The 17,478-nt window shown below is 36.9% G+C and overlaps 1 protein-coding gene across 1 annotated transcript in view; it reads left to right on the top strand.

Annotated features, from left to right (window-relative positions):
• The first annotated feature begins 1,445 nt into the window (after window positions 1–1,445).
• The window catches only part of trmt61a (tRNA methyltransferase 61A), a 17,566-nt gene continuing 1,533 nt past the window's right edge, over window positions 1,446–17,478 (top strand). The window contains exons 1-3 of the mRNA XM_062033827.1: window positions 1,446–1,628; window positions 3,685–4,027; window positions 14,151–14,417. Of these exons, the coding sequence (XP_061889811.1) occupies window positions 3,697–4,027; window positions 14,151–14,417 (598 nt within the window). The 5' untranslated portion in view covers window positions 1,446–1,628; window positions 3,685–3,696. The remainder of the gene's footprint in view (window positions 1,629–3,684; window positions 4,028–14,150; window positions 14,418–17,478) is intronic.

The raw sequence follows: 17,478 nt of genomic DNA on the forward strand, positions 1-17,478 counted from the left end.
ATTTGCAAATCATTTTCAACCCATATTCAGTTGAATATGCTACAAAGACAACATATTTGATGTTCAAACTGATAAACTTTTTTTTTTTCTCGCAAATAATCATTAATTTTAGAATTTGATGCCAGCAACACGTGACAAAGAAGTTGGGAAAGGTGGCAATAAATACTGATAAAGTTGAGGAATGCTCATCAAACACTTATTTGGAACATCCCACAGGTGAACAGGCAAATTGGGAACAGGTGGGTGCCATGATTGGGTATAAAAGTAGATTCCATGAAATGCTCAGTCATTCACAAACAAGGATGGGGCGAGGGTCACCACTTTGTCCACAAATGCGTGAGCAAATTGTTGAACAGTTTAAGAAAAACCTTCCTCAACCAGCTCATCTAAGATGGACTGATACAAAGTGGAAAAGTGTTCTGTGGTCTGACCAGTCCACATTTCAAATTGTTTTTGGAAACTGTGGACGTCGTGTCCTTCGGACCAAAGAGGAAAAGAACCATCCGGATTGTTATGGGCCCAAAGTTGAAAAGCCAGCATGTGTGATGGTATGGGGGTGTATTAGTGCCCAAGACATGGGTAACTTACACATCTGTGAAGGCGCCATTAATGCTGAAAGGTACATACAGGTTTTGGAGCAACATATGTTGCCATCCAAGCAACGTTACCATGGACGCCCCTGCTTATTTCAGCAAGACAATGCCAAGCCACGTGTTACATCAACGTGGCTTCATAGTAAAAGAGTGCGGGTACTAGACTGGCCTGCCTGTAGTCCAGACCTGTCTCCCATTGAAAATGTGTGGCGCATTATGAAGCCTAAAATACCACAAGGGAGACCCCCGGACTGTTGAACAACTTAAGCTGTACATCAAGCAAGAATGGGAAAGAATTCCACCTGAGAAGCTTCAAAAATGTGTCTCCTCAGTTCCCAAACGTTTACTGAGTGTTGTTAAAAGGAAAGGCCATGTAACACAGTGGTGAACATGCCCTTTCCCAACTACTTTGGCACGTATTGCAGCCATGAAATTGTAAGTTAATTATTATTTGCAAAAAAAAAATAAAGTTTATGAGTTTGAACATCAAATATCTTGTCATTGTAGTGCATTCAACTGAATATGGGTTGAAAATGATTTGCAAATCATTGTATTCCGTTTATATTTACATCTAACACAATTTCCCAACTCATATGGAAACGGGGTTTGTATAACATATTGTAATGAGGTGATTGTCTTTTTTTGCTTATATATAATGCAGAAATGAACAAAAACTATTAGGATTTAATAGAATAGTTCCATATTATTACCAGAAAAACTTTCATTATTTGTTTTATTTGTTTTTGTTTGTTTAGTGTCTCCTTGTTTGGCTGGATAGAAGAGCGAAAGCAAAAAAAAAGTAGATCTACAAATGATATGCACTGCCTGTCTAAGGCATCAGCCAATCCAGGAAGTTTACAAGTCAGCGAAAGCAACCTACTTCCGGTCTCCTGTGCCCGGCTTCCTGTCACAACAAGCACATGTGGGGACTCCGTGAAAGTTGACTTCCGCATGCACAGACGAGGACCAAAAGTGGTTTATTTGGAACTAATTGTGTTTTTTTGGAGACGCTTAACGGGGATTGTTGTATAAACGGTAAGTCGCGGCACAAATGGTCGCTTATTTCTTTGTCTGTGCTGTCCGTTAGCCGGACGTGCTAACGTGGTTAGCATGCTTCAAGCGTAGAAGTTCCGGTTAGCGTTATCGTAAATGTAACACATTTATTGTGTCGTCAATGTGTCTTTCCTAGATTTTAAATTCTTGTTAAATGCAACTTAACCTCGTTAGCGGTGTATCCTCTAATATTTAATATCTTCTTTTATTTTTTATTTTATAAATCCATCCATCCATCTTCTTCCGCTTATCCGAGGTCGGGTCACGGGGGCAGCAGCCTAAGTAGGGAAGCCCAGACTTCCCTCTCCCCAGCCACTTTGTCCAGCTCCTCCCGGGGGATCCCGAGGCGTTCCCAGGCCAGCCGGGAGAGATAGTCTTCCCAAGGTGTTCTTTAAATTCTTGTTAAATGCAACCTAAGCTCGTTAGCGGTGTATCCTCTAATATTTGATATCTTTTTTTATTTTTATAAATCTTTATTTATAAATTGCAACATTTACAAACAATTGAGAAATAATAATAATTAAAATAAGTACAAAAACAGTACAAAACAGTGCCAGGGGGTTGTAAACTCAATAAAGTAACTAAAATGGAATGTAAAATATATATTTATAACAAAGTGCAAAGCCATAGGCTCACACAAGTTCAGTAAATAATTTAGATTAGGAACACAGCATCATCGTTTTCACAGCTTTTTGGTTGTTCGAGGTAGAGAGTGTTTTAATGTAGAGTTCTAATTCTTTTTTAAAGGCACAAATAATAGGTGAGGTTTTGACAAACTTGCATTTATGAATATAAAACTTAGCCCATGGGTGTCAAACTCTGGCCCGTGTAATTTCACTTGCCGGTTTGGTGGTAGCGGGGGGTGTATTTTGTAGCGTCCCGGAAGAGTTAGTGCTGCAAAGGGTTCTGGGTATTTGTTCTATTGTGTTTATGTTGTGTTACGGTGCGGATGTTCTCCCGAAATGTGTTTGTCATTCTTTTTTGGTGTGGGTTCACAGTGTGGCGTATATTTGTAACAGTGTTAAAGTTGTTTATACGGACACCCTCAGTGTAACCTGTATCGCTGTTGATCAAGTATGCGTTGCATTCACGTGTGTGTGCGTACAGAAGCCGCACATATTTTGTGACTGGGCCGGCACGTTCTTAGAATGGATGAAAAGCGGACGTGACGACAGCTCGTAGAGGACGTTAAAGGCAGTGCCTTTAAGACACGCCCCCAAGACTGTGGTCCGGGTGGACTACGAGCTATAATGACTGATGAACACCTTCGTTGGATAATGAAGGTTGCCTCAGCTCAAAGCCTGAGCCCCGACATTAATGAACTAGCATCCAAGAAAAGATGGCAGGTATCTGGCCTGGGCACATCAGATTAGATCAGTGTGTTGCAAACTGAGCAGTTTAAAGTCCTGAATGGTTGTTTCATTCATTGTTATTTTATTTTGTAAGTTATTAGCCTGTGGAAAAAGTTAATGTTGATATTTACCTCAGAAGGCTGCAAATAGAAAAGAGGCATTCAATTTTTATTTACATTGTATTTGATATGCCATTGATATTTTTTTATTATTATTATTATCTGAAACTCGATTTTGCATGTCCCTATAAAGTTATATAAGCCTGGCTTGTTCAATATTCAATGCAAAACTTGTTTGGGTCCCTGTTAAAAGGTTAATTTGTTTAACCTTGGCCCGCGGCTTTGTTCAGTTTTAAATTTTGGCCCACTCTGTATTTGAGTTTGACACCCCTGACTTAGCCAATAGTATAATGAGATTGCAAAGGTAAAATTCCTTTTCAAAATTGTTTTCATACAGTGTAAATCCAAATAGCACATCTTTAAAACAAAGCACAAGTTTGTAATGAATATTGTCCAGGATGAAGCGACAATATTTAATAAGTGACGTGTACCGCCATATTTTACTTTCAAAATAAGACTTTGCCTGTCAGATTTGTTTCAAATAGCACTTGACTATATTAAATGTATGACATCATAAATATTTGTTCATGTAACACATTATCATGTTGATTTTGTGTCACGTTGCAGAGTGAGCGCACTATGAGTTTCGTGGACTACTCTGACGTCATCCAGGACGGCGACGTCGCCGTGGTGTACCTGGGCCACGACTCCATGACGCACATCAAGGTGCGGCACGGGGCCCAGACGCAGACGCGCTACGGCGCCATTCGCCACTCGGCAGACCTGATAGGCCAGCGCTACGGGTCGAAGGTCACGTGCACCAAAGGCGGCTGGGTGTACGTGCTCCACCCCACGCCCGAGCTGTGGACCGTCACGCTGCCGCACCGCACGCAGATCCTCTACACCACCGACATCGCCGCCATCACCATGTTGCTGGAGCTCAAGCCCGGCTCGGTCGTGTGTGAGTCAGGTGAGCGACGACCTTACCGCAAAGGAAGTTAGCGTCTTCTCCCTGGGAAGCCGGAATTATCATGTCATGGAAAATAAATCCAATAATGCGGCAGTGCGTTCAACAATGTAAACAACAATGAAGAGCATCATTAACAAAGTAAACAACAGTGGAGGGTATCATTAACGTTCAATGTGGTTGAGGGCCGAAAGCCCACTGCATGTAAAGTAACTATATACATATATATATATATATGTATGTATATATATATATATATATATATATATATATACTGTGTATATATATGTATATATATATATATATATACTGTGTATATATATATGTGTGTATGTATGTATGTATGTATATATACAGTATGTGTATATATATTTATATATATATATATATATATATATATATATATATATATATATATACTGTGTATATATATATGTATATATATATATATACTGTGTATATATATATGTGTGTATGTATGTATGTATGTATATATACAGTATGTGTATATATATATTTGTATGTATATATATATGTATATGTGTATATATATATATGTATGTATGTGTATATATATGTATATATATATATATATATATGTATGTATGTATGTATGTATGTGTATATATATGTATATATATATATATATATATATATATATATATATGTGTATATATATATATATGTATAGCTATGTATGTATATCTATATATGTATATATCTGTGTATGTATGTGTGTGTATATATATATATATATATGTATATATATATATATATATAAATATAAATATATTACAATTAATATGTGTGTGTATGTAGATGTGTATATATATATATACACATCTACATACACACACATTATATTAATTGTAATATATATATATATATATATATATATATATATACACATCTACATACACACATTATATTAATTGTAATATATTTGGATATTAAGAGTATGCGAAAGTTTGACTTCTACCATGTTTACTTCTGTGACAACCTCCTTAAAGTTTTGTAAATTATTAAACAGCTAAAATGCACCAAACATGGATAAGTATGGAGAGTTTTAAGCATTTTCCCATCACTTTTCGTAATTAATTTTTATTTTTGCTGTGCTTGGACATTTTTTATAATATCCACAAAGTTCAGTGACCACGCGTGTCTACATTGGGGCGGTATAGCTCGGTTGGTAGAGTGGACGTGCCAGCGACTTGAGGGTTCCAGGTTCGATCCCCGCTTCCGCCATCCTAGTCACTGCCGTTGTGTCCTTGGGCAAGACACTACCCACCTGCTCCCAGTGCCACCCACACAGTTTTAAATGTAATTTAGATATTGGGTTTCACTATGTAAAAGCGCTTTGAGTCACTAGAGAAAAGCGCTATATAAATACTCACTAAATTCACTTCACATTTTGTGTTGGTTGGATTTTTTTTAGATTGTATTTTTTTGCACCATGACTAGGGAAGGTTGTTTGCATTCGGTCATACAAATAGATGCTGCACATTCCAAACATAAAAAGTCATTGACCAGGAAAAACTAATTTTGTCCACTAGATTGTGTCAAAATAGCAGCATTAAAAACGTTATACTTTTAAAATGAATATAATATAATAATATATTCTTTATTAAACTCATGACGTCTCGCGGGCCAATTTAAAGACGCCGGCGGGCCGTTTTTGGCGAACGAACAAGAAGTCGGCCATCTTGGTTTTTGTCTTCCATTTTTCGGCGAAAAAAGGGGTCGTACTTTAACAAACTCCTCCTCGGGACTTTGACCATATAAGTCGCGGTAAAAATGACATATATTACACATATAGGTGATGATAAATTAAGAAAAATAAATCCCCACGCCGCAAGATGTGGGCGTGGCATGGCCCCAAACTTTGCTCCGATGGTTTTTGGCCGTTATTTGGCAAAACAAAAGGGGTCGTACTTAAATCAACTCTTCTTAGGGACTTTAACCAAATGAGTCACAATTATAATGACAGATACTACACATATAGGTGATGATGAATTAAGAAAAAAATGTCCTACACCATAAGATGTGGGCGTGGCATGGCGCCACACATTACTCCCATGCTTTGCCACAAAACACGAAACGTTAATAACTGGGCTCCACAAATTCAGATCTTGCTTTTATTTGGTAGAAATGATGATGATGACACCCTAAAGTGCCCGATGGGTCAGTACCTGTTCATACCTTCTCATAGTGGGCGGAGCCTAGCGACGAAAACTGCCCCCACGCCATCACCAATCTGTCATTTCTGCACTTTAGGTGATCAGGGATATACTAAACTGATGGCTGATCATAAATTGCAAAAAATGTTTTGTAAATGACAGGATGTGGGCGTGGCATAGCGATAAACTTTAATCTAATAGTTTGTCACAAAACGTTAACTCGATTTCACAAGTTCAGATCTTGATCCTAATAGCTACAAATGATGACCGTCCATTTTATTTTACTAGGGCCCAAGCAGAGGGCAAGGGCCCTATAGAAATTGTTGTTTTTTCTTCTATATGTTTGGACACCTTTTTCAGGCCCTTAACATGCACAACAAGTCCCCATATTTTGCAGACGCGTCAGGTATGGCGAGAAATTTCATATTTTGGGAGTACCGAAAATTTTGTTCGGGGGTCTTGACCGCACGCGTCTTGCCTGCCGGCCGACTGGCATGTACCTCGAGCAATGCGAGCGAGGGCCCGCTCAAGACTGCTCGCAGCTTTAAGTCTTGTTTTTGGTCTGAAAGTGACCATTCCAGGCATGTGATTTTTCCGTCTATAGTCTTTTTTTTGTCTCTGTAAATATATAAAAATATAATTTCCGTTTTTCTTTGCGTTTTCCGACCTACAATGTGTGTTAAAATCTTTGTCCGTCTCTTTGCCATACCTTCCGACAACTACGGTTTTCCCGTAATGATTACGGTTTTTGATCATCCATTCCGGTTTACGGCTGCAGTGGTAAAAACTACGGTTTTCCATTAAAAATGATTAACTCAAAAAACAAAGCTACGTAGCGAAGCAACTCCACGGGCAGGGGACAAAATATACGGGAAACATCAATGAGGATTGGTTGGTTTACGTATAAGAACATCCATGATTGGTTGGTGGGTTTACTATGATGAGTCACGATTGGTTAAGACTAGAGCAAAACATGACGAGAGGGCCAATCAGAGGCAAGATAGGGTGGGTCATCGAACCAGGAAGGGAACTCACAACACAAATGACGACGAGAGAGTCGTAGAAGAGAAGAAGGAATATTCAAGCGGGCGATTTATATGGATGATGCCAGAAGGATTCTCGTCCTTAGATTTTTCTTTTAGCGATGTAGACGACGTCCAGGAATGTGTGATTGAAGCAAAGTAATGTGTAAATAATGTCAAAAACTAGATGAACCAGCTGTGGCTGTGAAGTGAACACTGGTGCAGTTGTAAATACTGTATAGAGTAGGCTCACCCATGTGGTTCCTGTGGATGTGAACATAATTACTGTAGTGACTAAATAACATAGTGACTGAAGCAGACAAAGTAATGTGTAAATAATGTCCATAACTACATGAACTATCTGTGGCTGTGAAGTGAACAATAGTACGGTTGTAAATACTGTATAGAGTAGGCTCACCCATGTGGTTCCTGTGGATGTAAACTAGGGCTGAACGATTTCAGGAAAAAATCTGATCACGATTTTTCTGACAGAAATTGCGATTTCGATTTTGACTCACGATTTCTTTTCAAATCAAGCTTCAGTAACAGTAACAGATTTAAAACATGACAAAAAATGATATACCATGAAAACATTAAATGCTATGTAATGCAAGGATGAATACTAAAAGGTAAGAATTGCTTCAAACATGTATTTATTAAGAAACATGCATGTACATTCTCCAAAGTTCTTGACCAACAGCAGTTATTAAAACTAAAGAACTAAAACCAGTACAAAAACCTTAATTATGTTAAGATAAATAAAAAAGTTTAAGTTAAATAAAATACAAAACAATTCCAACACAAAAAGCAATGCTTAATATATAATAAGAAAAACAAAATTCAACAACTTCAATAAAGGAAAAAAAGGATCCTGACCTTATGTAAACAGTCTTATACTCAAGTAGGTAGGTCAGTCTTTTATGGCTCAAGAGAGCTAGCCTATCAACATCTATAGCAGCAATTCAAGTACTTTATTCAACCCTGGAAGAAACCTGAACAATATTTTAAAGTGAAATTGAAAAGTAATGGTAATAAAGAAAATACTATTACAAAAACAAAATGACCCAACCTCTGCCCTTCTGAAAAATATGTCAGACATTAAAATAGGTGGGTCATTCATTTACCGCTTAGCAGCACCCAAATATTGCACATCTATTCTGTTAACAATAGAACATGGCAAAAAAACTGGCAAACGACGCTGTAATTGTGGTATGTTTGCTACAATGGGCTGAATCGCTCGGGGTTGACTTTTCACCGGACTTTTTGGTCATACATTCGTCGTGTAACTGCCGGTGGTGATTTTTCAAGTGCCGGAATAAATTAGTCGTGTTGCCTTGGGATGTGGCGACTTTGGCCCGACAAGTTTTACAAAGTACCTGTTTCTCATGCACATCTGAAGTTTCGAAACCGAAGTAGTCCCAAATGACAGACGTGCTGCTCTTCTTCTGTATTAAAACTAAATCCTCCTCCACTTCTGACCCGGCGGCAGCAGCCATTTCCTCCAGGACGTTTGTTTCTTCACCAAAGTTGTTAGTGGGCGTGTACGCGGTAGCCTCGTCAATGGCCGCCTCTGATTGGTTAGCGTGACGGCATGCCCTGCTCACAAGTAGTTTACCACTTCTGATTGGTGAGTTTGACAAGGCATGAGAGTAGCACGAGCAGGCTGCATATACACAACAGACATGTCAGCCAGGAGAGCTAAATAACGTTCGTCTAAAACCGAAGCCTTCACGATCTCAAGATTGAGACTTCTGAAATCGCAATTTCGATCTGAAAACGATAAATCGTTCAGCCCTAATGTAAACATAATAACTGTAGTGACTAAATAACATAGTGACTGAAACAGACAAAGCAATGTGTAAATAATGTCAATAACTAGATGAACACTGTGGCTGTAAAGTGAACACTAGTAGAGGTTGTAAATATTGTATAGAGTAGGCTAGCCCATGTGGTTCCTGTGGATGTGAACATAATTACTGTAGTGACTAAATAACATAGTGACTGAAACAGACAAAGCAATGTGTAAATAATGTCAATAACTAGATTAACCATCTGTGGCTGTGAAGTGAACACTGGTACGGTTGTAAATACTGTATAGAGTAGGCTCACCCATGTGGTTCCTGTGGATGTGAACATAATTACTGTAGGGACTAAATAACATAGTGACTGAAACAGACAAATTAATGTATAAATAATGTCAATAACTAGATGAACACTGGCTGTGAAGTGAACACTAGTAAGGTTGTAAATACTGTATAGAGTGGACTCAACCATGTGGTTCTGTGGATGTGAACATAATTACTGTAGGGACTAAATAACATAGTGACTGAAACAGACAAAGTCATGTGTAAATAATGTCAATAACTAGATGAACACTGTGGCTGTAAAGTGAACACTAGTAAGGTTGTAAATACTGTATAGAGTAGGCTAGCCCATGTGGTTCCTGTGGATGTGAACATAATTACTGTAATGACTAAATAACATAGTGACTGAAACAGACAAAGTAATGTGTAAATAATGTCAATAACTAGATGAACACTGTGGCTGTAAAGTGAACACTAGTAGGGGTTGTAAATATTGTATAGAGTAGGCTAGCCCATGTGGTTCCTGTGGATGTGAACATAATTACTGTAATGACTAAATAACATAGTGACTGAAACAGACAAAGTAATGTGTAAATAATGTCAATAACTAGATGAACCAGCTGTGGCTGTGAAGTGAACACTAGTAAGGTTGTAAATACTGTATAGAGTAGGCTCACCCATGTGGTTCCTGTGGATGTAAACATAATAACTGTAGTGACTAAATAACATAGTGACTGAAACAGACAAAGCAATGTGTAAATAACGTCAATAACTAAATGAACACTGTGGCTGTAAAGTGAACACTAGTAGGGGTTGTAAATATTGTATAGAGTAGGCTAGCCCATGTGGTTCCTGTGGATGTGAACATAATTACTGTAGTGACTAAATAACATAGTGACTGAAACAGACAAATTAATGTGTAAATAATGTCAATAACTACATGAACCATCTGTGGCTGTGAAGTGAACACTAGTACGGTTGTAAATACTGTATAGAGTAGGCTCACCCATGTGGTTCCTGTGGATGTAAACATAATAACTGTAGTGACTAAATAACATAGTGACTGAAACAGACAAAGCAATGTGTAAATAATGTCAATAACTAGATGAACACTGTGGCTGTAAAGTGAACACTAGTAGGGGTTGTAAATATTGTATAGAGTAGGCTAGCCCATGTGGTTCCTGTGGATGTGAACATAATTACTGTAGTGACTAAATAACATAGTGATTGAAACAGACAAAGCAATGTGTAAATAATGTCAATAACTAGATGAACCATCTGTGGCTATGAAGTAAACACTAGTAAGGTTGTAAATACTGTATAGAGTAGGCTTACCCATGTGGTTCCTGTGGATGTGAACATAATTACTGTAGGGACTAAATAACATAGTGACTGAAACAGACAAATTAATGTGTAAATAATGTCAATAACTAGATGAACACTGGCTGTGAAGTGAACACTATTACGGTTGTAAATACTGTATAGAGTGGACTCATGTGGTTCCTGTGGATTTGAACATAATTACTGTAGGGACTAAATAACATAGTGACTGAAACAGACAAAGTAATGTGTAAATAATGTCAATAACTAGATGAACACTGTGGCTGTGAAGTGAACACTAGTAAGATTGTAAATACTGTATAGAGTAGGCTAGCCCATGTGGTTCCTGTGGATGTGAACATAATTACTGTAATGACTAAATAACATAGTGACTGAAACAGACAAAGTAATGTGTAAATAATGTCAATAACTAGATGAACCAGCTGTGGCTGTGAAGTGAACACTAGTAAGGTTGTAAATACTGTATAGAGTAGGCTCACCCATGTGGTTCCTGTGGATGTAAACATAATAACTGTAGTGACTAAATAACATAGTGACTGAAACAGACAAAGCAATGTGTAAATAATGTCAATAACTAGATGAACCAGCTGTGGCTGTGAAGTGAACACTAGTAAGGTTGTAAATACTGTATAGAGTAGGCTCACCCATGTGGTTCCTGTGGATGTAAACATAATAACTGTAGTGACTAAATAACATAGTGACTGAAACAGACAAAGTAATGTGTAAATAATGTCAATAACTAGATGAACACTGTGGCTGTAAAGTGAACACTAGTAGGGGTTGTAAATATTGTATAGAGTAGGCTAGCCCATGTGGTTCCTGTGGATGTGAACATAATTACTGTAGTGACTAAATAACATAGTGACTGAAACAGACAAATTAATGTGTAAATAATGTCAATAACTACATGAACCATCTGTGGCTGTGAAGTGAACACTAGTACGGTTGTAAATATTGTATAGAGTAGGCTCACCCATGTGGTTCCTGTGGATGTGAACATAATTACTGTAATGACTAAAAAACATAGTGACTGAAACAGACAAAATAATGTGTAAATAATGTCAATAACTAGATGAACACTGTGGCTGTGAAGTGAACACTAGTAAGGTTGTAAATACTGTATAGAGTAGGCTTTATCCCCCTGCGGCCCCCAGACCGCTTATTAAGGCACAGTGCCAAAAAGTGGTACAGAGCAGTTGTTTTGATACCACACCTTTTTTTGTTGTTGTTTTACCCACAGTGCTTGAAGGCAACACAGTTTAAGAGTGTCCAAGTGTAAAAATAATGAACATTTAATGACTAAGTGTGTCCTTTACTTCCTGCTTTAGCCTCGCTTTTACTGCAGGCGTCCACCATCAATCCTGTGTGTGTGCGTGTGGAGGGATGGGGGAGCTAGATTGGTGTGTGTGTGTGTGTGTGTGTGTGTGTGTGTGTGTGTGTGTGTGTGTGTGTGTGTGTGTGTGTGTGTGTGTATGTGTGTGTGTGTGTGTGTGTGTGTGTGTGTGTGGTGCAGTAGTGCTTCGTCATGCTTTACTGCGTATTGACTGCACTCAGCTCAAATTGTGTGCGTGTGATTAATTGATTCTGTAGGAGACCGCAGACGCGTGAATATTACTTCCGTGTTGCTTCCAAGGTGACTGTTTGTCCCCCCCCCCCGACTCACCTTGGAGGCAGGTTGCCATGACGACGTGGCCCTCCTCCCCTTCAGATGATTGATTCCTCCTGTGAGGCAACAAGGATCAGTCACATAGGTCAGGGGTCACGGCGGTAAGGCCCCTGTTTCCGCCGCCGGGTCTCCACGGCGACTGCGACGTTTCGCCCCTCCCCCTCCCTCCCTCTCGTGACTTGACGCCCGGGTGGAGGCAATCTTTGCCTCCAGGAGGACCAACCAAACCAATCATGTCGTGTGTTTTACTGAAGGAGGATGTAGAATCAAGGTCAACATCTTCTTTTTTTAATCTATTTTTTACTATTTATATTACTATATTATTGTGTACGCACCTTAGGGGGTCTGCTCCAATTTTGTTGTTATTTGAACCTGTTCACTGTAATAAATGCTTTAAAATGGAATATCGGAAATGATCGGTATTGGTTTCAAAATTATCGGTATCGGTTTCAAAAAGTAAAATGTATGACTTTTTAAAACGCCGCTGTGTACACGGACGTAGGGAGAAGTACAGAGCGCCAATAAACCTTAAAGGCACTGCCTTTGCGTGCCGGCCCAATCACATAATATCTACGGCTTTTGCACACACACAGGTGAATGCAAAGCATACTTGGTCAACAGCCATACAGGTCACACTGAGGGTATATGTATAAACAACTTTAACACGGTTACAAATATGCGCTACACTGTGAACCCACACCAAACAAGAACATCCGCACCGTAACACAACATAAACACGACAGAACAAATACCCGGAACCCCTTGCAGCACTAACTCTTCCGGGACGCTACAATATACACCCTCCCACCTAAACCTCCTCATGCTCTCTCAGGGAGAGCATGTCCCAAATTCCAAGCTGCTGTTTTGAGGCATGTTAAAAAAAAAAAACAAACACTTTGTGACTTCAATAATAAATATGGCAGTGCCATGTTGGCACTTTTTTTTTTTTCCATAACTTGAGTTGATTTATTTTGGAAAACCTTGTTACATTGTTTAATGCATCCAGCGGGGCATCACAACAAAATTAGGCATAATAATGTGTTCATTCCACGACTGTATATATCGGTATCGGTTGATATCGGTATCGGTAATTAAGAGCTGGACAATATCGGATATCGGCAAAAAAGCCATTATCGGACATCCCTGGTAATAATTAGAGATGTCCGATAAATGCTTTAAAAAAATGTAATATAGGAAATTATCGGTATCGTTTTTTTTATTATCGGTATCATTTTTTTAAATTTTATTTTATTTTTTTTAATTAAATCAACATAAAAAACACAAGATACACTTACAATTAGTGCACCAACCCAAAAAACCTCCCTCCCCCATTCACACTCATTCACACAAAAGGGTTGTTTCTTTCTGTTATTAATATTCTTGTTCCTACATTATATATCAATATATATCAATACAGTCTGCAAGGGATACAGTCCGTAAGCACACATGATTGTGCGTGCTGCTGGTCCACTAATAGTACTAACCTTTAACAGTTCATTTTACTCATTTTCATTCATTACTAGTTTCTATGTAACTGTTTTTATATTGTTTTACTTTCTTTTTTATTCAAGAAAATGTTTTAAATGTATTTATCTTATTTTATTGTATTAATTTTTTTGAAAAGGACCTTATCTTCACCATACCTCGTTGTCCAAATTAGGCATAATAATGTGTTAATTCCACGACTGTATATATCGGTATCGGTAATTAAGAGTTGGACAATATCGGATATCGGCAAAAAAGCCATTATCGGACATCCCTAGTAATAATGACAATAAAACTCTATTGTATTCTATTCTAACATGTTTCTAAGAAGCGTGCGCTTGTGTTTGGCAGGCACGGGCAGCGGCTCGCTCTCCCACGCCATCCTGCGCACGGTGGCGCCGACGGGCCACCTGCATACGGTGGAGTTCCACCAGCAGCGCGCCGAGACGGCGGCCGAGGAGTTCCGGGAGCACCGCGTGGACCACCTGGTGACCGTGCGCAACCAGGACGTGTGCAAAGAGGGCTTTGGCGTGACGGGCGTGGCCGACGCCGTCTTCCTGGACATCCCCAGCCCCTGGGAGGCGGTGGGCCACGCCAAGGCGGCCATGAAGAGGCACGGTAAGCGAATGTTTGCGCTTGTCGTCGAATGCGCGACTAGAAAGTCCAAAATGACCTGAGAGGACCGTGAGGGGGGGGAGACGCTCTTCTCACTCCCTTTTATGGAGGCGGGGGCGAGCGGCGTGCGTGTGAGGAGTGGCGCATGCCCATACAGGGTCATCATGCAGCATGAGGACTACTAGTGCTCACGCTGCATCTTCCCTGCAAGGGCAAACTAACATGTTCCTGCCGCACTTTCAAATGTTCCTTGCTGCTCTCAGTGCAGCTGCAAACAACCTTCTAGTCTCTGCTTGGAATTCTCGCCGCCTTTTGGCCGCCAGCCCGACTTCCTTGTTGAGCTGCTCTCCATCAGGGCCTTGACGTCTCCCCTCCCCCGCCATCCCCAGTGTGCAAGAGCGTAGATCCAACATGACAACTAAGTTGCTTGTGTTGTGTTTTAAGTTGGGACTCTGTCGCTTTGTTGCTACTTGAACTTGTTTAATCATCTACCCCCTGTTTACTCCCCCCCCGGTTGCTATGGAGACCGTCAACTTTATGGCCGCCTCACCCGTACTTCCTTATCCCTGCACTCCCAGCCAGTGTTTACCGAAAGGACACACGTTGGTTACAAAGGTGCCTCTAACAGGCCTTTAACACTAGAACTCCCACAATTTTCTTCAATCACGTAAAGTGACATACCTTTTTCTTTAAAAAAAAATTCTTAAAATTATTCTACAAAATTCTGGTGAAATAACTTTTCTCACAAATTTGCATTTTTTAATAAAATAAATACTTTTTCACAATATTTTTGACTACAATCATGTAAAATGAATACCTTGTTGAATTTTTTTTACCTATTTCTTTAAATATTTTTGTTTTAAAAAAATCTCACAAATTTGCATTTTCTAATAATATAAATAAATACTTTTTTACAATATTCTTGACTACAATCATGTAAAATGGCATACCTTGTTTAAATTTTTTTCAACTATTTCTTTAAATATTTTGTCTAAAAAATTCTACACAATTCTAGTGAAATAACTTCTCACAATTTTGTGTTTTCCAATAAAAGGAAAAAAATTACTTTTTCACAATATATTTGACTTCAATCACGTAAAGTGACATACCTTTTTCTTTAAATATTTTTTCTTGAAATTATTCTACAAAATTCTGGTGAAATAACTTTTCTCACAAATTTGCATTTTCTAATAAAATAAATAAATACTTTTTCACAATATTTTTGACTACAATCATGTAAAATGAATACCTTGTTGAATTTTTTTACCTATTTCTTTAAATATTTTTGTTTTAAAAAAATCTCACAAATTTGCATTTTCTAATAATATAAATAAATACTTTTTCACAATATATTTGACTACAATCATGTAAAATGGCATACCGTGTTTAAATTTTTTTCAACTATTTCTTTAAATGTTTTTGTCTAAAAAATTATTCTACACAATTCTAGTGAAATAACTTCTCACAATTTTGTGTTTTCTAATGAAAGGAAAAAAATAACTTTTTCACAATATATTTGACTTCAATCACGTAAAGTGAGATACCTTTTTCTTTAAATATTTTTTCTTATAATTATTCTACAAAATTCTGGTGAAATAACTTATCTCACAAATTTGCATTTTTTAATAATATAAATAAATACTTTTTCACGATATATTTGACTACAATCATGTAAAATGGCATATATTTTTCTTTTAAAAAATTTAAACTTTTTTTCTTAAATTTATTCTACACCATTTTGGTAAAATAACTTCTCACAATATTGTGTTTTCCAAAAAAGGGAAAAATTATTTTTCACATGCATACCTTGTTTAAATTTTTTAAAACTATTTCTTAAAATATTTTTGTCTTAATAATTATTCTACACAATTCTAGTGAAAAAACTTCTCACAATTTTGTGTTTTCTAATAAAAGGAAAAAAATAACTTTTTCACAATATATTTGACTTCAATCACGTAAAGTGACATACCTTTCTCTTTAAATATTTTTTCTTAAAATTATTATACAAAATTCTGGTGAAATAATTTTCTCACAAATTTGTGTTTCCTAATAAAATAAATAAATACTTTTTCACAATATATTAGACTACAATCACGTAAAATGGCATATATTTTTCTTTAAAAAAAATTAAACTTTTTTTCTTAAATTTATTCTACACAATTTTGGTAAAATAACTTCTCACAATATTGTGTTTTCCAAAAAAGAGAAAAATTCTTTTTCACAACATTTTTGACTACAATCGTGTAAAATGACATATCTTTTTCCTTTAAAAAATGTACTTTTTTCTTTAAATATTTGTTTCTTAAAATTATTCTACACAATTCTGGTAAAATAACTTCTCACAATATTGCGTTTTCCAAAAAAGAAAAATACTTTTTCACAACATATTTGACTACAATCATGTAAAATGACATACCTTTTTCTTTAAAAAATTTAAATTTTTCTTAAAATATTTGTTTCTTAAAATTATTCTACACAATTCTGATAAAATAACTTCTCACAATATTGCGTTTTCTAAAAAAATACTTTTTCACAATATATTTGACTACAACAATGTAAAATGACATAACTTTTTCTTTAAAAAATGTAAACTTTTTTTCTTAGAATTATTCTACACAATTCTGGTAAAATAGCTTCTGGCAATATTGTTTAAAAAAATACTTTTTCACAATATATTTGACTTCAATCATGTAAAATGACAAATTTTTCTTTAAAATTTTTTAACTTTTTCCTTTGATTATTTGTTCTTAAAATTATTCTACGCAATTCTCGTTAAATAAGTTTTTTCTCACAATATTGCGTTTTCTAAAAAAAAATTATATAATACTTTTTCACAATATATTTGACTACAATCACTTAAAATGACATACCTTTTTCTTTAAAAAATGTAAACTTTTTTTCTTAGAATTATTCTACACAATTCTGGTAAAATAGCTTCTCGCAATATTGTGTTTTAAAAAAAAAACTTTTTCACAATATATTTGACTACAATCCTATAAAATTATATACCTTCTTCTTTAAAAAATGTAACCTTTTTTTCTAAATATTTTTTTCTTAAAATTAT

The sequence above is a fragment of the Entelurus aequoreus genome, linkage group LG23 (genome assembly GCF_033978785.1).
Source record: "Entelurus aequoreus isolate RoL-2023_Sb linkage group LG23, RoL_Eaeq_v1.1, whole genome shotgun sequence".
Classification (NCBI taxonomy): Eukaryota; Metazoa; Chordata; class Actinopteri; order Syngnathiformes; family Syngnathidae; genus Entelurus; species Entelurus aequoreus.